The 26,397-nt window shown below is 45.7% G+C and overlaps 1 protein-coding gene across 1 annotated transcript in view; it reads left to right on the plus strand.

Moving 5' to 3' along the window:
* Positions 1 to 4,129: 4,129 nt before the first annotated feature.
* The window catches only part of LOC149438004 (uncharacterized), a 59,092-nt gene continuing 36,824 nt past the window's right edge, over positions 4,130 to 26,397 (plus strand). The window contains exons 1-3 of the mRNA XM_089660343.1: positions 4,130 to 4,138; positions 9,133 to 9,373; positions 11,057 to 11,310. Of these exons, the coding sequence (XP_089516469.1) occupies positions 4,130 to 4,138; positions 9,133 to 9,373; positions 11,057 to 11,310 (504 nt within the window). The remainder of the gene's footprint in view (positions 4,139 to 9,132; positions 9,374 to 11,056; positions 11,311 to 26,397) is intronic.

The raw sequence follows: 26,397 nt of genomic DNA on the forward strand, positions 1-26,397 counted from the left end.
GGTTAGCTGGTAGTTCCAATTCAAATGCTACAGGGTTAACCCTTCTCTTGACAGAAAATGGTCCCAGGTATCTTAGACCCAGCTTTTTTGATGGACAATTTAATTTCAGATTAGCCGTGGACAGCCAGACTTTATCCCTTTGTTTTAGTTTCAAGTTGCCCCTTCTTTTTCTATCAAAAATTTTTTTGTTGCTTTCTTGGGCCTCAGAAATTGTTTTTTTGTAATATTTTGCCGTTCCTCCCGAGGAACGGCAAAATATTACAAAAACATCCTTTCTTCTACTGCTGGGACAGCGGCCTCCACTGGTATTTCTGGAAGAAAGGAGGGGTGGTATCCGTAATTAGAGTAAAAAGGGGATTGTTTGGTGGCGAAATGCATGGAGTTATTATATGCGAACTCCGCTACAGGAAGGAGTGATGCCCAGTTGTCCTGTGAGTACGAGGAGAAGCATCGGAGGTATTGCTCCAGTGTTTGATTTGTCCTCTCCATTTGTCCATTTGTTTGAGGATGATAAGCAGAGAAGTGTAACTTGATCTCTAATGCCTCACACAGAGCCTTCCAAAATTTAGACGTAAATTGTACCCCTCGATCCAACACAATATTTAAGGGAACACCATGTAGCCTTACAATTTCCTTGATGAAAGCGGAAGCCGTTTCTGTAGCGTAAGGAGCCCCTTTCAAGGCAATGAAGTGGGCCATCTCAGCTACTACTAAAATAGTGGTGAATTCCTCAGATGGGGGGGCGTTTCACAATAAAATCCATGGAGATCATGCTCCAAAGTTTTTCTGGTACAGGCAGGGATTCCAGCAGGCCCCAAGTCTTGGCTCTATCCGACTTATTCCTCAGACAGACTGTGCACGATTTTACATAGTCCTGGCAATCCTTTGCTGCATTAGGCCACCAAAAAGAGCGAGAGACTAACTCAGATGTTTTGCGAATCCCAAAGTGACCTGCTAAGGGATGGTCGTGACATCTCTGGTGAATAAGTGCTCGAAGTCCTTCGGGCACAAGATCTGTCCCTTGTGGAAGTACAGGCCATCCTTAAATTGTAGATGCATATTTACAGGAGGTGGGATATTGTCCATGGCTTGTTTTATCTGAGTTACAAGATCCGTTTGCAGAAGTAGAAAATTCTTGGCTGGCAAGATCGTGTCAGGTTCTGACTGAACAACTGGGTCAGGAAACATGCGGGAGAGTGCATCCGGTTTACCATTCTTTGATCTCGGATGGTAGGTCAGATGGAAGACGAAGCATGAGAAAAATAGTGCCCACCTAGCTTGTCGTGGCCTGAGTCGTTTTGCAGTTCTCAAGTACTCTAGATTCTTGTGGTCAGTAAAGATGAGAATAGGATGGGCTGCTCCTTCTAGTAAATAGCGCCATTCTTCTAATGCTGCTTTGAGGGCTAGTAATTCCCTGTCTTCCACATCATAATTTCTCTCAGAGACATTCAATTTCCGGGAGAAGAAAGCAACAGGATGCAGAAGGGATTTGGGCCCCTGCCTTTGTGACAATATGGCTCCTACCGCGTTTTCTGAAGCATCAACTTCAAGGATGAAGGCTAGGGCAGGGTCAGGGTGTTTCAGGATGGGTGCGGTTGTGAAGATGATATTTAGCTGCTCAAAGGCTGTTTGAGCCTCAGGAGTCCATTTGAAGGGCACATGTTGCCTGGTGAGCTGTGTCACTGGCGCTAGGATTCCAGAGAAGTCCTTGATAAACTTCCTATAGAAGTTCACAAAGCCTATAAAGTTCTGCACAGCTTTCCTATCTTCAGGGATGGGCCATTCCAAGACGGCGGACACCTTCTGAGGGTCCATGGAGATGCCTTCCGGAGTGATCACCAGCCCAAGGAATTGGATAGATTGTTTCTCAAACTCTCCTTTTTCAGCTATTGCATAGAGGTGGTGTTGGCGTAGTCTCTCCAGTGTCTTTTTTACATGGTCACGATGACTTTCGATGGAACAAGAAAAAACCAAGATATCATCCAGATACACGATTAAAAATAAATCCAGGTAGTCCCGAAAAACATTGTTTACCAGGTTTTGGAAGGTTACTAGGGCGTTGCAGAGACAAAAGGGCATTACCAGATACTCAAAGTGCCTGAATCTGGTTCGGAAGGCTGTCTTCCATTCGTCTCCCTCCCGAATTCTTACTAGATTGTAAGCACCCCTCAGATCCAACTTTGAGAAAAAGCATGCTCCTTGCAATCTTTGGAACAACTCGGGGATCAGAGGAAGAGGATAATGTTTTTTGACCGTGATCTTGTTCAAGTCCTGATAATCTATACAAGGTCTCAAAGTGCCATCCTTCTTCTCCACAAAATATATGCCGGCTCCTGCTGGTGAAGTAGATGGCCGAATAAACCCTTTTTCCAGGCTTTCATCTATATATCCCTGGAGGACCTTTTAGTTCAACTTCGGACAGAGGGTAAATCCTACCGAAAGGAATTACGGCACCGGGCAGGAGCTCAATTGGACAATCATAAGGACGATGTGGAGGAAGGGTGTTGGCACTCTTCTTATTGAAAACACCCAGGTATTCGTGGTAAACCGTGGGGACAAGCTTCAGGGTTTCAGGGTCAGAATGAATACTGAGCAGAGGGGTTGTCCGCCCTGTCTCTTTGAGGGTGCAGTGACTCTGACAATATTCAGAAGGGAAAGAGATCTCTCTGGTCAACCAATTGATGGTTGAATTATGTGCTTTTAACCAAGGCATACCGAGGATAATTGGAAAAATCGGGGAAGTGATAATGTCCAGACATAGGAATTCTTGGTGTCCCGACCGAGAATAGCAAAATATTGGCAAGGTTTTTTGTGTTACCGGACCGGAACTAATACCAGACCCGTCCACCAGATGAACTGCAAGCCTCTGTGTTTTCATGCGGAGGGGAATCTGATTCTGAGTAGCAAAATGGGAATCCATGAAGCAGCTACATGCACCTGAGTCAATGATGGCCAGGACCATGATAGTTTTTTTGGTGCGAGAGGTGCGTTCGATCAGTTCCCTGAGGATGCATAATGTAGAAGCAGTTGGGCGAAGATTTGTGAGGTTTGATCGGGCAGGCAGGCACGCAATGTCCAGCTTCACCGCAGTAGAGGCAGAGATTGGACTTCTGCCGACGGAGACGTTCTGTTGTGGATAACTGTGGTCTCCAAAAGCTCCTTCTAGCTGGATTGGTGAGCGACTCAGACGGGACAACATTCTTAGCTGGCCCAACTTCAGGGCATAACAGAAGTTTTCCACTGGTCCTTTCATTTAACCTTTCCCGAATCTGACAATCGATATGGATCGTTAGGTCTATCAGAGTCTCCAGTTTTGTTGGTACCCCCACTCGGGCTAGCTCATCCTTGAGGGTGTCAGAAAGACCAAGGCAGAACTGATGACGGAGAGCAGACTCATTCCACTGAGTATCAGAACTCCAGATATGGAAGTCAGTGACATAATCCTCCAAAGGCCTTTGGCCTTGTTGTACTTTACTGATCATAGCCTCTGCAGTTTGGCGCTGGAAGGGATCTGCATAAACTTGCGCCATTGCTGAAAAGAACGAATCCACAGAGGTTAGGGCTGGATCATGTTGTTCACGAAGATGGTATGCCCAGGACTGGGGTTCATTTCTAAGAAGGGTGATGACAAATCCTACTTTAGTTCTTGGTGAGGAGAAGGTCCTGGGGAGCAGAGAGAAATATAACTCGCAGGAGTTATGAAAAGTCCTGAACTTCCGGCGATCTCCTGTAAAGAACTCAGGCGTAGGTAGCCAGGGTTCCTGTAGAACCGAAGTTTCAAAGAACATACTGATCTCGGTTTGAGTGGCTGTACCACAGGTTACTGTGTCGGAGAGGACATTAGAGTCGGTTCGCAGTTTGCTCTCCAGGTATTGGAAGTTTCTCTGCAGGTCATGTATTACGTTGCACAGGGAAGTCACAGTTTGGCGAATGTCCCCCAGTTGTGAGGCCTCTCTTTCAGACTCCATCATTGGCTGACTGGTACTGTCACGTACCTGATGGGAGACTGAATTGACGAGGTCGGCCTCACTTGTGTCACTAATCCTGAGCCCGCTGAGGTTGGAACAGAGGGCGTCTAAGGACCAGGGGGACAAGAGAGCCAGGGTTTTGCCTGTGGCTCTTGCAGATGATGACTTTGGTAAGCAGGCTATCCACTGATTCGTATACTGTAGAAATAGACCAGGCAGGTAGAGTGGATTGTCAGATGCACAGCAGAGCCAGGTTTGCAGCCAGGACACAGGACTGGAGCGGAGTCATAGGATAGCCAGGTTCATAACAGTCGGGCAGCATGGTAAAGGATCAGGAGAAAAATGCCAAAGTCAGGAACAGAGCCGAAGTCAGGAACTGGGGGGGCAGAAAAGAACTCAGAGTCGGGTCAGGAACAAGCCGGGTCAGCACCAAAGGAATCACACAAGAAACAAGCAGAACACTGGGGGAGCTGAAGACCAGTCAGCACTGAATCAGCACGGAGGTGCTCTTTAAATAGCCCGCCCAGCGCTGACAGGCGTGCCTGGGTCCTAGTGCCTGCTCGCTGCTGTCATTGGTGACATGTGCACCTGGGTCCTAGTGCTCGCCTGCCTGTATGCCTTGTCGGGATCCTACGCATGAGCAGATTCATGTGCTGCGGCGATCTTCTTGTTCCCTGATAGCTGCTCTTATGAATGACAGCAGCCACTCCCCTACCCAGCACTGCTCTTATGAATGACAGCAGCTACTCCCCTGCCAAGCCACTCCCCCACCCAGTCTTGCTCTTATGGATGACAGTAGCCACTTTCCTGCCCAGGCCTGCAATTATAAATGACAGCAGTCACTCCCCCACCCAGCTTTGCTGTTATGAATGACAACAGCCACTCTCCTGCCCAGCGCTGCTGTTATGAATGAAAATAGCCACTCCCCCTCCCAGCTTGGCTCTTATGAATGACAGCAGCCAATCCCTCACCCAGACTTGTTCCTATGAATGACAGCAGCCACTCCCCCACCAAGCCCTGTTCTGTTGAATGACAGCAGCCACTCCCCCACCAAGCCCTGTTCTGTTGAATGACAGCAGCCACTCCCCCACCCAGTCTTGCTCTTATGAAAGACAATAGCCACTTTCCTGCCCAGGCCTGCTCTATTGAATGACAGAAGCCACTCCTGCACCAAACCCTGCTCTTGTGAATGACAGCAGCCACTCCCCTGCCCAGCGTTGCTCTTATGAATGACAGTAGCCACTCCCCCGCCCAGCTTAGCTCTTATGAATTACAACAGCCACTCCCCCTACCCAGCCCTGTCCTTATGAATGACAGCAGCCACTCCCCTGACAAGCCACTCCCCCACCCGGTCTTGCTCTTATGCATGACAGTAGCCACTTTCCTGCCCAGGCCTGCTCTTATGAATGACAGCTCCCACTCCCCCACCCAGCTTTGATCTTATGAATGACAGCAGCCACTCCCTCACCCAGACTTGTTCCTATGAATGACAGCAGCCACTCCCCCACCAAGCCCTGTTCTGTTGAATGACAGCAGCCACTCCCCCTCCCAGTCTTGCTCATATGAATGACATAAGCCTCTCCTCCATCAAACCCAGCTCTTATGAATAACAGCAGCCACGCCCCTGCCAAACCCAGCTCTTGTAAATGACAGCAGCCACTCCCCCACCCAGCTTTGCTCTTATGAATGACAGCAGCCACTCCCCCACCCAGCCCGTTTTTTATGAATGACAGCAGCCACTCCCTCTACCCAGCCCTTTTCTTATGAATGACAGCAGCTACTCCCCCGCCAAGCCACTCCCCCACCCAGTCTTTCTCTTATGAATGACAGTAGCCACTTTCCTGCCCAGGCCTGCAATTATAAATGACAACAGTCACTCCCCTACCCAGCTTTGCTCTTATGAATGACAGCAGTCACTTTCCTGCCCAGGCCTGCTCTTATGAATGACAGCAGCCACTCTCTCACCCAGTCTTGCTCATATGAATGACAGCAGCCACTCTCCCCACCAAGCCCTGTTCTTATGAATGACAGCAGCCACTCCCCCGCCCAGCCCTGTTCTTATGAATGACAGCAGCCACTCCCCCGCCCAGCCCTGTTCTTATGAATGACAGTAGCCACTTCCCCGCCCAGCCCTGTTCTTATGAATGACAGTAGCCACTCCCCTGCCCAGGCCTGTTCTTATGAATGACAGCAGCCACTCCCCTGCCCAGGCCTGTTCTTATGAATGACAGCAGCCACTCCCCTGCCCAGCCCTGTTCTTATGAATGACAGCAGCCACTCCCCTGCCCAGCCCTGTTCTTATGAATGACAGCAGCCACTCCTCTGCCCAGCCCTGCTCTTATGAATGACAGCAGCCACTCCCCTGCCCAGCCCTGCTCTATAAAGTCTATAAAGTATTGGAGGCATGTCTGCATGAAGGTGCTGCAAACTGTATGAATAGAAATCTTTGCATGATGGGTGAAGAGGATCTATATGAACAATAATATGGGAAAATTTCATGATTGCACCTTATTGTAACAACCTGCTGCAACTCATTGGGGATTGTGTTTTGGTGTTCACCTAAACAGCAAACTGATAAGTATTACCCCTTATTATTTGGAATTTTCCTTCCTTAAGCTGACTGTTTCTTAGGCTACTTTCACACTGATCTGCTGCAAAAATGCATATGCGGTTTTACCGTGCATTTGCCATACTTTCTGAGTGTTTTTTTAAAGGACACGTGACTTAAAAATTGCACCAAAACCACTTCTCAGAGGTGTTTTGGAGGCACTTTTTCAGGTGTTTTTCATTGTTTTTAATGTGAAGGGGCCTTCGTTTTAACTGTACAAACATGCTCTAAAGATGCTGCATTCAGGAGTTTTTACACTGCAGCGGAAGCGCAATGGCCCAGTGTGAAAACACACGTAGACATACATAAGGAAGCTTTTTTCTTGAGTTTTTCAGATGCTTTTTTTTAACGTAAAAGCATGTCATAAACTCCTCAGTGTGAACGTAGCCTTAGTATAAAAGTCTACCTGTGGAATGTACTCCGTATGAGGAAATACTTCTTGAGTGGTGGTGGCGATGGTGGTGGATACAGTTGAAATGTGTTTCTAGAAGTGAATGTTAGCAGTTTCCCAATTGGTACAGAGGATAATGATGCCCTCTACAATTAAATTGTGTTCTTAATAGGTGAACATTAGTAGTTGCCTATTGCACTACATAGAATACTCTTCATTTTGTACAGAGAGCTCCCCTCTCCACAGCCTTGGAGATTTATTTGTAATGCCAGCCAAGCACCGCCCAGCCCTGCTTTTATGAATGACAGCAGTCACTCTCCTGCCCAGTGCTGCTCTTATGAATGGCAACAGCCGCTCCCCCACCCAGCCCTGTTCTTATGAATAACAGCAGCCACACCCCCGCCCAGCCCTGTTCTTATGAATAACAGCAGCCACACCCCCACCCAGCCCTGTTCTTATGAATAACAGCAGCCACACCCCTGCAAAACCCTGTTCTTATAAATGACAACAGCCACTCCCCTACCCAGCCCTGCTCTTATGAATGACAGAAGCCACTCCCCCACCCAGCCCTGCTCTTATGAATGATAGCAGCCACTCCCCCACCCAGGCCCTCTCTTATGAATGATAGCAGCCACTCCCCCACCCAGGCCCTCTCTTATGAATGATAGCAGCCACTCCCCCACCCAGGCCCTCTCTTATGAATGATAGCAGCCACTCCCCCACCCAGGTCTGCTCCTATGAATGACACCAGCCACTCCCCTACCCAGCCCTGCTCTTATGAATGACAGAAGCCACTCCCCCACCCAGGCCCTCTCTTATGAATGATAGCAGCCACTCCCCTACCCAGCCCTGCTCTTATGAATGACAGCAGCCACTCCCCCACCCAGGTCTGCTCCTATGAATGACACCAGCCACTCCCCTACCCAGCCCTGCTCTTATGAATGACAGTAGCCACTCCCCCGCCCAAGCCTAGCTCTTATGAATGACAGCAGCCACTCCCCCACCCGTCCCTGCTCTTATGAATGACAGCAGCCACTCCCCCACCCAGGCCTGCTCTTATGAATGACAGCAGCCACTCCCCCACCCAGCCCTGCTCTTATGAATGACAGCAGCCACTCCCCCGCCCAAGCCTAGCTGTTATGATAGACAGCAGCCACTCCCCCACCCATCCCTGCTCTTATGAATGACATCAGCCACTCCCCCACCCGTCCCTGCTCTTATGAATGACAGCAGCCACTCCCCCCACCAAACCCTGCTCCTATGAATGACATCAGCCACTCCCCCCACCCAGCCCTGTACTTATGAATGACAGCAGCCACTCCATCACCCAGCCTTGCTCTTATGAACGACAGCAGTCACTCCCTCACCCAGCCTTGCTTTTATGAATGACAGCAGCCACTCCATCACCCAGGCCTGCTCTTATGAATGACAGCAGCCACTCCCCCACCAAGCATTGCTTTTATGAATGACAGCAGCCACTCACCCGCCAAACCCTGTTCTTATGAATGACAGCAGCCACTCCCCGACTCAGGCCTACTCTTTTTAATGACAGCAGCCACTCCCCCGCCCAGGTCTGCGCTTATAAATGACAACAGCTACTCCTCTGCCCAAGCCGGATCTTATGAATGACAGCAGCCACTTCCCTGCCTAGCGCTGCTCTTATGAATATCAGCAGTCACTCCCCCGCCCAGTCCTGCTCTGTTGAATGACTAGTTCTGTTGGAACCTTATTGTCTTTTAATCAAAGTACAGCTGCTGGACTTGAACACCCCCCCCCCCCCACAATGGGGAAAAGAAACAGAATGGGGGAGATGCGGTCATGTTACCACAGATTAAAACTCAATAAAAGGTAATAAACTTTTTTCTTCTTCTTTTTTTTTTTACACACACAATGAATGTTGCTAGTACATAAGTAAAGTATTTAAATTAATATATTGTCCATTTTTTGTAGTATCTTCACAAAAAGTTTGTATGATTGAAGGTATTTTATAAGATGAATAGAACATCATAACATCATATTGTAAAATGCCTGGATTTGGGCAATAAAGATGGTTGGGAATACCCTACCCTGGAGGAGGGGCCCATTCAAACCTGCAACTTCTACAATTCCTGTCCCTACTCCACCAACATTTGTTCTTTAGAATTTCTTCTTCTGCTTTGTTCCAGGAATATGATATTGTACGACCTTGGGCTACTAAACGCATCAGTCAGTTGGCGTGGCCTAGTCATATTTACTTGAAATATGGACATCGGTCACAAAATGATACCCGTCACCATGCAGATTTGCATCGAGAATACAATGGAATGTACCATCACACCTTCTATATCCGGGAACACGGCTGGGACAGGTCATCATTGCAGCTAACAAGTAACAAAGGAGGATCTAGTCCTACATGCCCAAACTATGGTAAGCATAGACCATACTCCGGAAATGTACCGCTGTTTACATAGCACCATCACTGGTTATTGGCTAATGGGACACCACAATTTATGTATAAGAAGAGGCAGGCATCTTTTTCAGACAGCATTTCGGCTTATCCAAATTAAAAAGAATTTGATTTGCAAATGTCTCAACATTCGTGCCAGCTTAACAATTCCTGTAATGTTTGTACTATATTGCTAAAAGTATTAGGATTCCACGCACTTGACCTTTAATGGCCTCCCAGTCTTAGTCCGTAGGGTTCAATATTGAGTTGGCCCCGCCCTTTGCAGCTTTAACAGCTTCAACTCTTCTGGGAAGGCCATCCACAAGGTTTAGGAGGGTGTCTATGGGAAAGTTGGACCATTCTTCCAGAAGCACATTTGTCAGGTCAGGCACTGATATCGGGGGAGGAGGCCTGGCTCACAGTCTTCACTCTAATTCATCCCAAAGGTGTTCTATGGGGTGAAGGTCAGGACTCTGTGCAGGCCAGTCAAGTTCCTCCACCAGAACTTGCTCATCCATGTCTTTATGGACCATGCTTTGTGCACTGTTGCGCAGTCATGTTGGAACAAGAAGGGGACATCCCCAAACTCCTCCCACAATGTTAGGAGCATGAAATTGTCCAAAAATGTCTTGGTATGCTGACGCCTTAAGAGTTCCCATCACTAGAACTAAGGAGCCAAGCCCAGTCCCTAAAGAACAACCCCACACCATCATCCCCCCTCCACCAAACTTTACACTTTGCACAATGCAATCAGGCAAATACTGTTCACCTGACAACTGCCAAATCCAGACACGTCCTTCAGATCAACAGACAGAGAAGTGTGATTGGTCACTCCAGAGAACACGTCTCCACTGCTCTAGAGTCCAGTGATGGCGTGCTTTACACCATTGCATCTGACTCTTTGCATTGCACTTGGTGATGTAAAGATTGGATGCAGCTGCTCGGCCATGGAAACCCATTCCATGAAGCTCTCTACGCACTGTTGTTGGGCTCATCTGAAGGCCACATGAAGTTTGGAGGTCTTTAGCTATTGACTCTGCAGACAGTTGGCAACTTCTGCGCACTGTGCACTTCAGCATGAGCTGACCCCGCTCTGTCATTTTACATGGTGTACCACTTGGTGGCTGAGTTGCCTGCCCAGAGTCTTGTCCTCAACCCGATAGAACACCTTTGGGATGAATTAGAATGGAGACTGGGAGCCAGGCCTCCTCCCCCGACATCAGTGCCTGACCTGACAAAAGTGCTTCTGGAAGAATGGTCAAACCTTCCCATAGACACCCTCCTAAACCTTGTGGACGGCCTTCCCAGCTCAATATTGAACCCTACGGAGTAAGACTGGGATACCATTAAAGTTCATGTGCGTGTAAAGGCAGGCGGCCCAATACTTTTAGAAATAAAGTGTACTGTATATAACTAATCACTCATAAAGGTTAAAAACAACAAGCACTTCACTTGATAATACTAGTCCCGTGATCCGATCCAACAACTTCCTGGTTCGAACGTGAGTGGTGAAGGCAGAGACACAAACCACAGAATGTGGCCTTTCTAAAAACTTAGAGCTACAGCCCTCAGGTGTGGATGGGTAAAAACTGTTCTCACTATGAAATACCATCATTCCCTTACTTTTTGAGAGTTCTCATTATATCATATGTGTTCTTTTGAAGGCAAACAAGAAGAGGACAGAAAGGAGATGGAAAGAAGAATTCAAGAGGAAGAGAAGAGGAGGCAGCAGCAGATTGAGCGAGAGAGGAGGATTCAGGAGGAGATTGAGAAGGAAAGTAAAGCTCTAGAAGAAAAACAAGTCCAGTTCAACAAGAAGCTGGAGATGAGAAGAAACAGAACGATACAAAGACAGAAGCAGTCTCATATCCTTCGCCATGTGGTAGAAGATGATGCCCTTCCCATCCAAACCACTGAGGTAACAGATATATATATTCGATAATTATTTACATACTCATTTCACTTTTTAATTCTGTTATACATTCAAAATAACAGTCCCTGGTGCCTTCATAAAACACAGATGGGTGTAGTATGATGGGATCATGCTATTGAGATATTACAAAACTATATCACTCTTAGACTCCTGACTATGCATCTGGGTATATCAATGACAGAGCAGGGGTCTCCAATTTTTCTAAACAAAGGGTCAGTTTACTGTCCTTCAGACATTAAGAGAGAGGCCAGACTGTGACCATCGAGAGTAGAAAATGTCCTTTCATCAATTGGAGTAAACACTGTCCAATTGTTGGTGTCGGTAAAAAATTGTGTCCCTTCATTGGGAGGAATCATACCCCAACATTGGTAGGAATTGTGCCCACATTGGTGTCACTGGGCTCCATTGTTGGTGTTATCGGAAGGAATTTTGCCCCATAACTGGTGTCATTAGGAGGAATTTTGCCCCATCACTGGTGTCATTAGGAGGAATTTTGCCCCATCACTGGTGTCATTAGGAGGAATTTTGCCCCATCACTGGTATCATTAGGAGCAATTTTGCCCCATCACTGGTGTCATTAGGAGGAATTTTGCCCCATCACTGGTGTCATTAGGAGGAATTATACCCCATCACTGGTGTCATTTGGAGGAATTATGCCCCATCACTGGTGCCACCTCTTCCTATTTTCTCTTGGTTTTCATACATGGGATGTGGCAAAAACACTAAAAATGGTGGGACATTTTAACAAATTTCTCATCTGTGCATCAGTGGTGCCATTGGGAGGAATTGTGCCCCATCACTGGTGCCATTGGGCCCCATCGTTTGTGTCATTGGGAGGAACTGTGCTCCATCATTGGTGTCATTGGGAGGAATTGTTCCCCTGGCTCCAGACAATTCATCCATGTCACATTAACCTTTCTTCCAACCAATGTAGGCCTTAAAGAGTTCCTGCCAGTCAGGGTCGAGAATATACCAATATAGGTGCTAACGGGAACCAGGCTGAGGAGAACCATGGAAGCAGGACTGCAGGATTTGTGGACCCACAGCAGTACAATCAGTCTGTAGATGCAGTAAAACATGCTTGTTTTCCTCACTGTGGAACCTAAGGGGTTAATCCTCTGCAATGTGTAAAAAGGAGGTTTGATCCTGATTTCTCTGCTCCTCTCCTCTTATCTCCTAATAAGACATATCGTGTGGAGTCACTCTGCACAGACTCAGTTTGGTGTGTGTTGCTAGAGAGGTTTTTTTTCTTTCCTTGGGAGAGTGCATGTGATCAGCACAGGGCCAATCAGCTCTGTCCAGACAGAAGTCAAGAGTCCTGCATACTCCTACAGCAGAATTAAAACTCCTCCTGCAAGCTTTAACCAGTGCTCTGTTGGACACTGATAGAAGTCACAAGCCTGTTATATACTGCTGGTAAGAAAAAGCATTTAGCAGTATATATTTACTAAAATGCATTTCCATGTTCTGTGTACTGTGGGAGACCGGAAATAGTGAATGCGGGGTCCAGGGAGAGTGGATATAGTGAATGCAGGGTCCAGGGAGAGCAGATATAGTGAATGCAGGGTCCGGGGAGAGCGGATATAGTGAATGCGGGGTCCGGGGAGAGCGGATATAGTGAATGCAGGGTCCTGGGAGAGCGGATATAGTAAATGCGGGGTCCGGGGAGAGCGGATATAGTGAATGCGGGGTCCGGGGAGAGCAGATATAGTGAATGCAGGGTCCGGGGAGAGCGGATATAGTGAATGCGGGGTCCGGGGAGAGCGGATATAGTGAATGCAGGGTCCTGGGAGAGCGGATATAGTAAATGCGGGGTCCGGGGAGAGCGGATATAGTGAATGCGGGGTCCGGGGAGAGCAGATATAGTGAATGCAGGGTCCGGGGAGAGCGGATATAGTGAATGCGGGGTCCGGGGAGAGCGGATATAGTGAATGCAGGGTCCTGGGAGAGCGGATATAGTAAATGCGGGGTCCGGGGAGAGCGGATATAGTGAATGCGGGTGGTCCCAAACCTCTTCTCAGGGCCCCTGCTTGCTCTCTTGGCTCCTCCTCTCCGGTTAGTGCCTCCAACAGGAAGCTACTTGCCATGGGGAAACTCATGCGGGTTCGCTCCCGAGGCACGCTTCTGCATCCAATGCCACAGATGGCGGGACCCCACCCCCTGCTTTCTCGTCACTGGCTTTGATTGACAGCAGTGGAAGGCAATGGCTTAGCACAGCCTGTGAGACCTTGAAGTGAGGGAAGAGAAGAGCTGCAGACATGCACAGCTCAGGTAAGTATGAGGTGGGGGGAATACCGATGCCTAAACATTTTTTACCTGAATGCAAGGAATGCATTAGAATAAATCTTGTTTAACAACTTCAATACCGGGCACTATTACTGCATTCCTGCCCAGGCCAATTTTCAGCTTTCAGCGCTATCGCAATTTGAATGACAATCACACGGTCATGCAACACTACCCAAATTAAATTGTTATAATTTTTTTTTTTTACACGAACAGAACTTTTTTTTTAGTTTAATTTTTTTGTTGTATTTGTAGCGATCCCCCCGTAGGGGCTGCTTACATTTGTTCACTCCACCACTCTGCCTCTCAACCCCAAGAACTGTCTCAGCCCCAACTGACACATCTGACCAGGGGCGGACTGACCATTGGGGAACTCGGGCACTGCCCGAGGGCCTGGGGTCAGTAGGGGGCCCTATAAGATGTCCCTGGTACCTTTCATAGGCTTTTTTGGGTGTGGTTTGAGTGTGGGCGAGGACACAGGGGCCCCATGATCCCCTATTGCCCGGGGGCCCCATGAGTTGTCAGTCCGCCCCTGAACCTGACAATAGTGTAAGTACCAATGAAAAGCACACACGTTATAATAAACACAGAGATCATCTTTACTGTAAGACCTCTATGGGAAGTAATAAACATGAACAACAGGTATACATTCGGTGAATCCAGAGAACAGCCAATCCTGAGACCGGAAGCAATAGAACTCACTTTTACACTCAGGCTGCTTTCAGGGGATTCCAACCATGAATAACCCCAAGAGCAGAAGAAACACTTAAATGGCGCCCTCAAAGTGGATCTAAACCCCTTTACATAAACTCAGCTCTATGATGTCCAAGCAGGAGGAGAGCAGAAGAATGACTCTGTTGTGTCAGACTTCTCCCTTCTAACCCCCGACACCACAAGCCCAATATGCAAACACTGCGCCCAACTGATGCTTAATAGATACTTTCCAAGGTAAAGCTATTCCCTCACACACCATGCAATATAGAGGCCTGAATACGCATGCGCGTGCCCATATGGCACCAGTAACCTCAGTCTCTTGGTAACAGGATGAATGTTGGGGTCCACTTTGGTTGGTGCACTTACACTCTTATGGTAAAGTATAATTGTAATCCCGTGGCAGGATTTGTATAGCAAAGCAAACACTGTGTCTGTATAGCAGGACCATCTACACAACCCAGTGCCTGGTGAGTATGGGAGAAGTGTCATGTCTGTGTGTGCCGTGTTCCTGTCATCTGCCAGGGGGCAAAATCCCTCTCACCAGATCCTGGGACTAAGGCCCAAACGATGGTCCTGGAAATGACCAGCTCCTCTGGTCACCTCACGATGAGCCCGTCACCCTGTCGGTGTAGGCACTGTACTGTAGGCCCACATCTCTCAGTATGGATGTTCCCCGACTGATGCAGATAACTCAGCATGCTGTGAACTGACCCCAAGCACTTCTCTGCCAGGTCCAGACAGTTACCTTGCCACATGCAGCCTGCCTCCCCTCAGGAAAAACAAGATGGAGTCCTTCACTCTGCTCTCACTAAACATGCTGGTCTCTGTAGTTCCATTTCTCATATAAGCCTATCAGACCATTTCTGTTCAAGACTACATATTCCACAATGCTTGGCAGCTGCACCTCCTGCTTGATAAAGTCCCTGTCATTGGCTCATTTAATGGCTCTTCTGATTGGCTCTCTCTCTATTACAATCTGAGAGAAGAAGGGGGGGGGGTGAAATCCCTCAATGCCTTGTGTGTGTCCAGTGCAAGTGTGAGATTTCAGAGGAGATGCAAGTCAGCAGGTTACAGCAGTCACAGATAGGTCTAATTTCCTCTGCTACACACTCCCCCCACCAAAGAACCTTTGGTCCTTCAAAAGCAGTAGCAATCCTTGACCTGGTACATGCTTGATATATACACACAGAGAAAAAACAAGTTAGTACACACAGGAAACCAAACAATTTACATTTTCATAAAACTTTGGCAGAAGAACCTCCCACCAGTTAGCATAGGAGGGAAGGTTGTCCTGTCTACAAGCCACCTTAATTGGAATGGCCCAGCCAGATGTGTCAAGGGGTGAGTCAGGATTGTCGACCACCAAATCTGCGGTGGAAGGATCAGGTGCTTCAAGAGTCCTTTTTGCAGTGAGAACGACCTCTTCAGAGCTCTCACCCAAAGTATCATATGTTAGTCTCTTTGGCGGGTGAATAACCCTACACTCTTGCTGTTCTTTAGGCTCTGGGGTTGCAAGCACACTGGTCTCTTCTTCATCAACAAACTTCTCTTCTTCTTATATTTTACCTTCATCTCTAACTTCCTCTTCAATGAAGGATGGGAAGTCTGCAGGGTCTGCTGTTAGCAAAAAGGATTGAGGGTCTTCCAGCTCTTCAATTAGTGGACTCTGAGACACAAACTTAGGAATTTCTGGCCTGAGTATCCCTGTGTAGATCATCCTGAACCAGTCTGCCCATTCTCCTCTGACCTCCTGACAGTTTCCTCCACACAACTGCAACTCACTGGATATTTTCTCTTTTTCTCTGTAAACCCTAGAGATGGTTGTGCCTAAAAATCCCAGTAGATCAGCAGTTTTTGAAATCCTCAGACCAGCCAATGTCTGGCACCATCAACCATGCCACGTTCAAAGTCACTGAAATCCCCTTTCTTCCCCATTCTGATGCTCGGTTTGAACTTCAGCAAGTCATCTTCACCACGTCTAGATGTTTAAATGCATTCAGATGCTGCCATGCGATTGGCTGATTAGCAATTTGTGTTACCAAGCAGTTGAACAGGCGGACCTAATAAGGTGGCTGGTGAGTGTATATAGAATCAATGTAACCAGTTATTAAATTCAAAAAATGAAACAGTTAAATAAAATTACATAATATAGAATTATAAAAAAAAAGGGGATTACAGTGAGTGGAATCACGAGTGGTGGAACTATTATATTTTCTCATACTAGACTACAAATGCAGTACTATTAGTAGTAGTGTGAATAGAAATACCATTTTTCTTATGTAATCAAACCATAAGCTAATTGTTATTTATAAAGCAAAAAAATCAATCTATCAGGTGTGAGTAGGGGTCTCGGTTCATAAAGGAAGTCGTTATGCAGGCTAATTAGTACTATTTCACTGGAATGAAAGGAAAATCTACTGAACAGGCTTTAAACCCAATATCAGGCGACATCATACATTTCAGGGTCCTCATTGAGGCCGGCGAGTGCTAGATTTCTGAGAGTGAAGATCCAGTAGGCTTCACATTTGCATAGTCTCATATGTCTTCCTCCTGCATCTAGATCTCCCTCAATACCAAACACATTTAAGCCTGAAGGGTCTCTATTATGTACCTCCCCAAAATCACGCGGGATGGAGTTTCTCTCCTTTTTTGTTAGTAATCCCACATTTATGCTCCTCAATCCTAACTCTTAAGGGGCAAGAGGTACGGCCAACATAGAAGTGGCCATATGGACAGATGATCCCATATATTACATAGGCACTGCTAATGGGATGGACTTTTCCATCCCTTCCTGTTACAGTTTGTTTCCAATGCCACACATGAAGGCGTACGTGCCTCAATTTTTAACACTACATTTATAGCTACCTTTCTGGTCAGTCAGAGATGTCCATTTACTGCTTACCATGATTGCGGATTTATTATATTTTTTAACTCTGCATGTGGCAACTATACTCCTTAGATCTCGTGGTTCTCTGTATATAATATGCAATTTATTGGGCAATAGTTTGCCTAATACAGGATCTTGTTTTAAGATACACTAATTATTTTTGATAATGTGTTGAATTTCAAAGGCTTTCTTGGTATATCAAGCGGTGAACCTGACTTGATTACAGTCAGAAGCACTCCCTTGTTTTATTCGGGCGGCAGGTGGATTATCATTTAGGACCTGGTATTTACTGAATGCATGTGACTTTTTGTATCCCTTTTCTCTAAATTCCTTTTTTAGAAGTGCACTTTGTTCCTTATAATCTTTTTTAGTACATGTCTGCCAGAGTCTGCAGAATTGCCCATATATCCATCTGGGATGGTGGCTGCTTTGGACATGTAGGTATGAATTGCCCGCACTGTGTTTAAAATGGGGTTTAGAGTAGATATTACCTTCTGCGTCTGCTCTGAAATCTAAATAAAAAAATACCAGGCATTTATCATCCACCACATCGGTGCATGCAATCCTGTAGGGATTGTTGGCACAGTATTCCTAAAAGTTGCTTAGTTCCTTATCAGAACCAATCCAAATGATAAGAATATCATCTATAAATCTAGCACAGAGGACCATGTTCACTCCAAATATCCCATGAACAGATTAGCATAACTGGGAGTGAACCCCGCCTCTATTGCTGTGCCTTTTAACCTACTGATAGTGCTCACCCATAAATGAAAAATAATTGTGTCAGGGTGCATTCTATACAATCTCGCAGGAAATTGAAAGCTCTATCTTCCGATAGATAATAATCAATGGCTCTAAGGCCCTGCTTATCTATTATAGATGTACAGTGGGGCAAAAAAGTATTCAGTCACCAACAATTGTGCAAGTTCTTCCACTTAAAAAGATGAGAGAGGCCTGTAATTGGCATCATAGGGAGACCTCAACTATGAGAGACAAAATGAGAAAAAAAAACAGACAATCACATTGGCTGATTTGGAAAGAATTTATTTGCAAATTATGGTGGAAAATAAGTATTTGGTGACCTACAAACAAGCAAGATTTCTGGCTCTCACAGACCTGGACCTTCTTCTTTAAGAGGCTCCTCTGTCCTGCACTCATTACCTGTATCAATGGCACCTGTTTGAACTTGTTATCAGTATAAAAGACACCTGTCCACAACCTCAAACAGTCACACTCCAAACTCCACTATGGTGAAGATCAAAGAGCTGTCGAAGGACACCAGAAACAAAATTGTAGACTTGCACCAGGCTGGGAAGACTGAATCTGCAATAGGCAAGCAGCTTGGTGTGAACAAATCAACTGTGGGAGCAATAATTAGAAAATGGAAGACATACAAGACCACTGATAATCTCCCTCGACCTGGGGCTCCACGCAAGATCTCACCCCATGGGGTCAAAATGATCACAAGAACGGTGAGCAAAAATCCCAGGACCACACGGGGGGACCTAGTGAATGACCTGTAGAGAGCTGGGACCAACGTAACAAAGGCTACCATCAGTAACACACTACGCCGCCAGGTACTCAGATCCTGCAGTGCCAGACGTGTCCCCCTGCTTAAGCCAGTACATGTCCGGGGCCCGTCTGAAGTTTGCTAGAGAGCATTTGGATGATCCAGAAGAGGATTGGGAGAATGTCATATGGTCAGATGAAACCAAAATAGAACTGTTTGGTAGAAACACAACTCGTCGTGTTTGGAGGAGAGAGAATGCTGAGTTGCATCCAAAGAACACCATACCTACTTTGAAGCATGGGGGTGGCAACATCATGCTTTGGGGCTGTTTCTCCGAAAAAGGAACCAGGACAACTGATGCATGTACAGGACAGAATGAATGGGGCCATGTATCGTGAGATTTTGAGTGCAAACCTCCTTCCATCAGCAAGGGCATTGAAGATGAAACGTGGCTGGGCCTTCCAACATGACAATGATCCCAAACATACCGCCCGGGCAACGAAGGAGTGGCTTCGTAAGAAGCATTTCAAGGTCCTGGAGTGGCCTAGCCAGTCTCCAGATCTCAACCCCATAGAAAACCTTTGGAGGGAGTTGAAAGTCCGTGTTGCCCAGCGACAGCCCCAAAACATCACTGCTCTAGAGGAGATCTGCATGGAGGATGGGCCAACATACCAGCAACAGTGTGTGCCAACCTTGTGAGGACTTACAGGAGACGTTTGACTTCTGTCATTGCCAACAAAGGATATATAACAAAGTATTGACATGAACTTTTCATATTGACCAAATACTCATTTTCCACCATAATTTGCAAATAAATTCTTTCCAAATCAGCCAATGTGATTGTCTGGATTTGTTTTCTCATTTTGTCTCTCATAGTTGAGGTCTACCTTTGATGCCAATTACAGGCCTCTCTCATCTTTGTAAGTGGGAGAACTTGTACAATTGGTGGCTGACTAAATACTTTTTTGCCCCACTGTATATAGAAAGGCTACGTCTAATGAGAGCCATCTATAACCAGGTTGCTATTGATAACACTGTTCAACAAATTTTTATTTTTTGCCAGTTTTGGAAACAAAAGGATCCATTTCTTAATGAATTTCACATTCTGAGTTCAAATATAACAATGAAATTTGTCAATTGGCTCTAGTTTTTCTGTAAACAGAAAGTTTTCTACTATAGGCGTAATGACTACATAATGCACAATAATTATATAGATAGATGTCTTTCCACAAATATAAAGCAAGTGATATGACTACATAACAAAGCCTAAATGGCATAATATATTGCATAGGATTGCCAAGAAAAATTATAGCCATAAGCTAAGTTGAATCATTTTAATACTTAGGATTCTCACTAGTTTTGTCTTCAGTTTGTGTCGGTTTTGCTTCTCTTGGCTTTTCTCTTGTATTCGAGGAAAGGGCTATCTCTTACAACTGCACGTGACTACACGCTTCAGGTTCTTCCTCACTTGACTCAACCACGAAGGATTCTGGTGCTTTAGGAATTGGTAGCCCCTCTCCATGAGGAACTGGACGTATTGCCGATGGAATATTTGGATAGTGCACAGATAACTTTTTCTTCTTATTTAGCCCTTTTACAATTGGAGGCACCATACAAAAGTAACAATTACTAACATGATCTGTTGGCTCTCTCCAAATCATTGGCACAGCGAAAGGCATAGATGCCTTTTTTCCATTCAACCATTGCTCCAGTGCCGTCCCACAAGAATTGCAGCATATATGTGGTGCCCAGCTCTTGTCCTGGTCTCCTATCTTGCAGCCAAAATACAAGTTGTAGGCTTTCTTAATCATTCCTGTTATCCTCCTTTTTTGTGAGATAAAAGTTATTTCACCGCAGATATAGCAGAAATTATCTGCTTTATTCACACAAGTTCGAGGCATTACTGAGTAGCCTATATAAGCATAAAACGAAATGTAAAGACGAACTCCAATCAGCTACAGATACTGCAGCTTTTATGCAGTGAAGTGATGCAATTAAAGGCTAATATTGCATCATCTCAGTATACATGCAATTTTCTATTGGTCACCAGTATCAATTACGCAATATGCAGCTGAAGTTGCATCATAATTTTGAATGGCTTACGTCATTAGATGGGTGAATATATCATGGAAACTAGAGCCAATCAACATTTTTTAGGGTCATTTTCGTTTTCAGCACCCCAAAATTATGTAAGATTAGCTAATTTTATGCCCAAAACTTTTTACCTGTTGAACAGTGTAATCAGATAGAATTTCCAGCGTATAATATCCTGCAAAAAATAATCTATATAGCACCCAAAGTTGCTGGTGAGGCTATCCATACCAGTGATAATAGGTCTTCTTGGTAGATTTGTTATGCTCTTATGCACCTTTGGGAAATGATAAAAGTGAGGTGTGTGATTGGGCCTGACTACTTGCCCAGAAGTGATCCCACTGCTGGACAGGCTGCCACCTTTGAACCTCCGGCAAAGATCCTACGGCCTAGCCATGACCAGCCTGCAGGGAAGGCTTCCCCTAAAGAAGCTGCCATCCCGCAACACTCCTGCAACATCTGCATTTGTACAGGAAAGACCAAGCTGTCCTGTGGAGGCCAAGTTCGAGGAGTTTCCACCTTCTCCCAACATTGACTCTGATGATGAAGATGAAGGACCCGCTTCTGGACCTATCACCACCGGACTTAGTTGTAGCATCTCTGCAGGAAGACAGTCCCCCTCAGAAGACCCCTCTTGCTCCTAAACCAACGCATTCCCAAAGCCAGCCAAATGGGATTTCTTGGAAGAGCCGTTTCTTTGTTGAGGAGGCCCCTTGTCCACGTCCTCCTCCCCCACGGGTACCACAGACTGCTATCTTGGCTCAGATGGACCGTAAAGGATACAAGTATTTTTGGCCACCAGAAGCCTATCTACCACAAGGGTCAATTTATTACAAAACCTGGATCGCCCATTTCATACAACTACAGCAATACATGGAATGATATGTGAGTGCCTGACACGGGAAGACATTCCCTTATGTCCCTGAACAACTAATTTTATAATTAGAAGAGGAAAGGCCCAAGATATACAGTAGAGCTATGTGGGAGAAAATGCTCGTGCTGGAACACATGAGGGGCTTGCCAAGCAGAATGAGTATGCAGAGGCAGAGTTCCACAGGCTTTACAAATACTACAATACAGGAGGGCACAGATTGTGATACCTGATAGTTTTCTCCCGGTCATGCACTGCATCAGAGTATTCTAGCCCACAACAGGAGCACCTGTCTTCTTGCCAGACCCTGATTTTAATGCCCAAAGTGTTAGTGTTGTTTTACATGCTATAACACTTCATTGTTACTGTTGTGCACCTGTTATTGCATGCTTGTTGGGTTGTAAGGTTTTAACACAGTCCAGACAGGTTGCATCTTTGGGGGAGGAATGTAAGCGGGTTGAAAATAGCCAGTTAGGTGCTGTACCAGACAGGACGGTAGGAGTTAATACTTTCCTGGTTCTTTGGTGTTGACAGGTTTTTTAAAAGTGTTATAAAATAGGGATGGTGGTTCAGAACGAGAGCCCCCAAGTGAAGAAGCCAAGGCCCGGGGCCCCTAAGAGGGAGAGGTGGCGAACAAAACCCAGGGGGAATGAAAGAATATTGCTCTCCACTGTCATGAGCGTGTCCTTAGAACTTGGGGTTTGCTCTGAAGACACCAGCTGCTGGAGAATGCCACAGATGGACCCTGAATTATACATGGACACTACCTTTGCAGGTATGTCGGGGAAGCACATAGCCTGAGTTAGTAGGACGTAGGAAGGAATGATGTTTCTGAACATTGGACTCTATAATGCCTTTTGGAATGCCTTTTGTAATGCCTTTTGCACTTTTTCAAGTAATGTTTTGAAACCTTGTTCCCGCCTTTTCTAAAGTTACTAAAGGGGTGTAATGCAAGTATCTGGCACCATCCTATGGTTCAGGTCACTAAGGTAGTTTGGGGGAACGAAGACAGCAGTACCATAGTAGTACGATGTACAGACACGAGAGTTACCTAGGGTAAAAGAAGTACAAGCAGCCTGTTATCAAGTGTGTGCCTGAGATATGTGGGATATCCTCTTGCAGGAAGTAGTTGTTGTCAGCACTCTCTCTGTGAGCATTCTGTCTCTCTTATCAATGAGAGCAGACTCATGCCGCAAAAGATCCTTGGCCTATGCCCAGGTATGGAGGAGTTAAGTGAAGTGAACTGCATGCATGGAGTCCACGCTATGTGCACATCAGGACCTCAACCCCATTACTGGGTGTGAGGTAGGGAGTGATACGTTGGACGTTGGACAGCAGGGTGTAGACAAAGTTCAGCATGTCCCTCCTAAATGCAAATTACAGAGAAGGTGTACATTGTCATGGGGACCTGTGAGGTTTTTTTTTATACAGTATACCAGATTTTATTCAGAAAAACTTTTCAATCTTAAAAAAACAAACAAACAAAACATGCAGAACAAGCCACACAGGACATCACAGAGTAAAGGAAAAGAGAAAAAAACATAGTGACAACTCCTTAGAGCAGATATTACAATTACAAAATAAGGTCAGCTATAACTGACCTTCAAAGCAAACGTGTATCCCCATACTTGAGCATCAATACTTAAAACAAAAGTTAGCCTATTCCAGTACATGACACATAAACTCAAGCCACTGTGACTAGATAGCAGGGGAGGACTGACCATTTGGAAACTCGGGCACTGCCTGAGGGCCCGGGTCAGTAGGGGGCCCCATGAGATGCCCCTGGTACCTTTTTCATAGGCTTTTTTGAGTTTGGGCAAGGACACAGGGGCCCCATGATCCCCTATTGCTGGGGGGCCCCATAAGTTGTCAGTCTGCCCCTGCCAGATAGCATTAAACTTCTTCATTGAGTTTCTTAAAAAGTACATATGTTTTTCAAAATAAATAAGCCTGTTAAGATAAAGAAAATCCAGTCAGATAGAGTAGGAGGGTGTGGAGAGGTCCACTTAGGGCAATTTGTCTATGGGCCACAAAAAGAGCACACAAGATAGTATTTAGCATAGGAAACTTGTAAAAAGAGGAACCAAGGTAGCCCAGTAGGCATGTAAGTGGATCAACAGGAATATTCACATCCAAAAGCCCATTAGGTGTTCCAACCACCTCCGCCCAATATCTCTGGAGTTTAGGTCACTGCCACAAAAGACGAATAAGGGTATCAGGATTGCCACACCTGGCACAGGCTAGGTCAGATCTCAAATGGCATGAAGAAATTTGGGGGTTCTAAAACCCTATGAAGAACAAAGATCTGAGTCAATTTATGTGATGGAGAAAGAGAAACAATAGGGAGGCAGCAAAGGATCTCCTCCCAGACCTTCTTAAGAGATAGGGCCAATATTCTGTGCCCACCCTTCCCTGGAAAGAATTGAAAACTTCAAAAGTAATCCATCTAGTAAGACCATATACATATCAGAAATAAGTCCCTTGGTTGAGGTTGCTTGTACTATTCTATCCAGAGCAGGGGTCAGAAAAAAAGACACTGCAAATGAGGAAAACTGGGCTCATAACCACCTTGGATATAGGGAGAATTCTGTCCTGCTCAGCTACTCATAAGTTTTAAGAGAACCATTATCATATAATTGGGCTAAGGTAGAAACCCTGGCTCTCTCCCATCTCTGAAAGCCCTGGAGGATAGAAAACTCAGGAAGGCTATCATTTCCCCAAATAAGCATCTAGTAGGAAAGGAAATCCCTATCATTTCTTTGGTAGCATCCCACACCCTACACATTAGCACCAAGGTGGGCATAGCGGTTAGTCAAACATCCCCCAAAGCCCCTTCCAAAGCATATAGTGGTGGCCGAACCCCAAACTTAAAAAAATAGATAAGACAATAGGATGCAGCTTGGAATCCATCCTACTGCTGTAGTTTAGCAACAAGAAAATATATCCTCGGGTTAGGTGCTGCTAATCCCCCAGCATCCCTAGAATATTGTAATACCTCCAGTTTTATATGAGGGGCCTTCTTTCCCCAATTTAAGCTCCTAAATATGCTATTAATCTTATTAAAGAACCTCATGGGTGTCCAAACAGGGGAATTATATAATAAAATACAGGAGCTGAGGCATCCATATCATCTTGGGTAAGTTAATACAACCTCCTACAGAAAGGGGTAGCTAACTCCAGCCTTTACTATGGGTTTGAAATATGGACAGTAATGGAGCAATGTTTCTGAGATGAACGCCTGGGGAGAAGCAGACATAGTTATACACAAGTACTTTATAGAGGACAGAACCTTAAGGTGAGACAGTGTAGATGGTAAGGAGACTGGCAGGGGGGGGTCTAATGGCAATAACATAGATTTCACCCAATTTTTACCAAGCCCTGAAAATTTTCCAAATTCATCAATGTATTTCATTACTGCTGGAAGAGATGACCAAATATTAGTTATAAAGAGGAGGACATAATCTGCGTACAGCACAATTGTTTCCTCCAGGGCACCTCTAACCAAGACAGTAACGTCAGAGGAAGTCCTCAAGAGGCAGGCCAGGGGCTCTATTGCAATGGCAAAAAGCAGTGGAGAAAATTTGCATCCCTGCCCAGTGCCACGAAAGAGTGTAAAAGGTGGAGATTGGAGGCCTTTAACCCTAAATGAAGCCCTAGGAGCAATATACAACAAGCAGGCCCATTGGCAAAAAATGGAACCAAAACCATATTTTTTTTAAAAGAGCATACAAATATAGCAACTCAACACTATAAAAAACCTTAATGGCATCTGAAACCAAAAAGGCATGATCTCTATGGTCCGAAACCGGCACCTGCATGTTTAGATAGGCCCGCCTGATGTTGACCGCTGTGACATGTTGGGCATAAAGCCACCCTGATTGGGGTGAATAATATGCGTGATGACCTTGATCAGCCTATTAGCAAGTACTTTGGGAAATAGATCTAAAGGACTATAGGATATCAGTGGATAATAAGGAAATAGGTCTTTAGGAATCAGGGTACAGAGGACTCCATCAGCTACCCTCTGATGGAGTTCGCAGCATCAAAGCATAACAGGAGAATAGGTCCATTGTGAGATGGGGAAACAGCTCTCATTGTTTGAATACTGCTTGTGTGGAGTAAATTAAATGTTTTGACTGACATTCTGCAGTTTAGCCACAAGATGTCACTGTTTTTCTAACACAGCCTCAGACTGCATAGATATTTCTATATTTATGAAGAGGTAGAGTTTTCACACAGAGTTGAGGGAACAGGAAGAAGAGAGAGAGCAGCCATGTTTAGAGGATGGTGAATGCAGGGGCTGTGTGAGCTGATAATCAGATGACATCCAGGTGTGAAAGCATCCCTCCGTAACCAGAGCTGCAGCTAAGTGAAGCTGATGAGATTGCTGCCAGGAAGCTGATGAGAGCAGAGGAACTAAGCAACATATACGGCGAGACCGCATGCTTGTTGGAGAGACATTTGTTCTGTTCAGAGTCACCAGCAGATGCAAAGCAGACCCGGGTCGGTAAGATCGTGCACGCACCTCATTTCAGTGTTGGCACCTTGAGACCGAGTCCAGGCCTATAGTTAGTTAGTTAGGGTCTCTGTTTGTGTCAGGCCACAAGTGTTATTACTGATTATTGGAAGGACTCCACAACTTCAAGTGACATTTCACATTGGAGAGCTGATAAAATCCCACAAACTCAAGCCAGACTGGTGTTTTGCTCAGAAGGA

Source organism: Staurois parvus, unplaced genomic scaffold (genome assembly GCF_062004578.1).
Source record: "Staurois parvus isolate SC_StPar_1 unplaced genomic scaffold, SC_StPar_1.0 ptg001227l, whole genome shotgun sequence".
Taxonomy (NCBI): Eukaryota; Metazoa; Chordata; class Amphibia; order Anura; family Ranidae; genus Staurois; species Staurois parvus.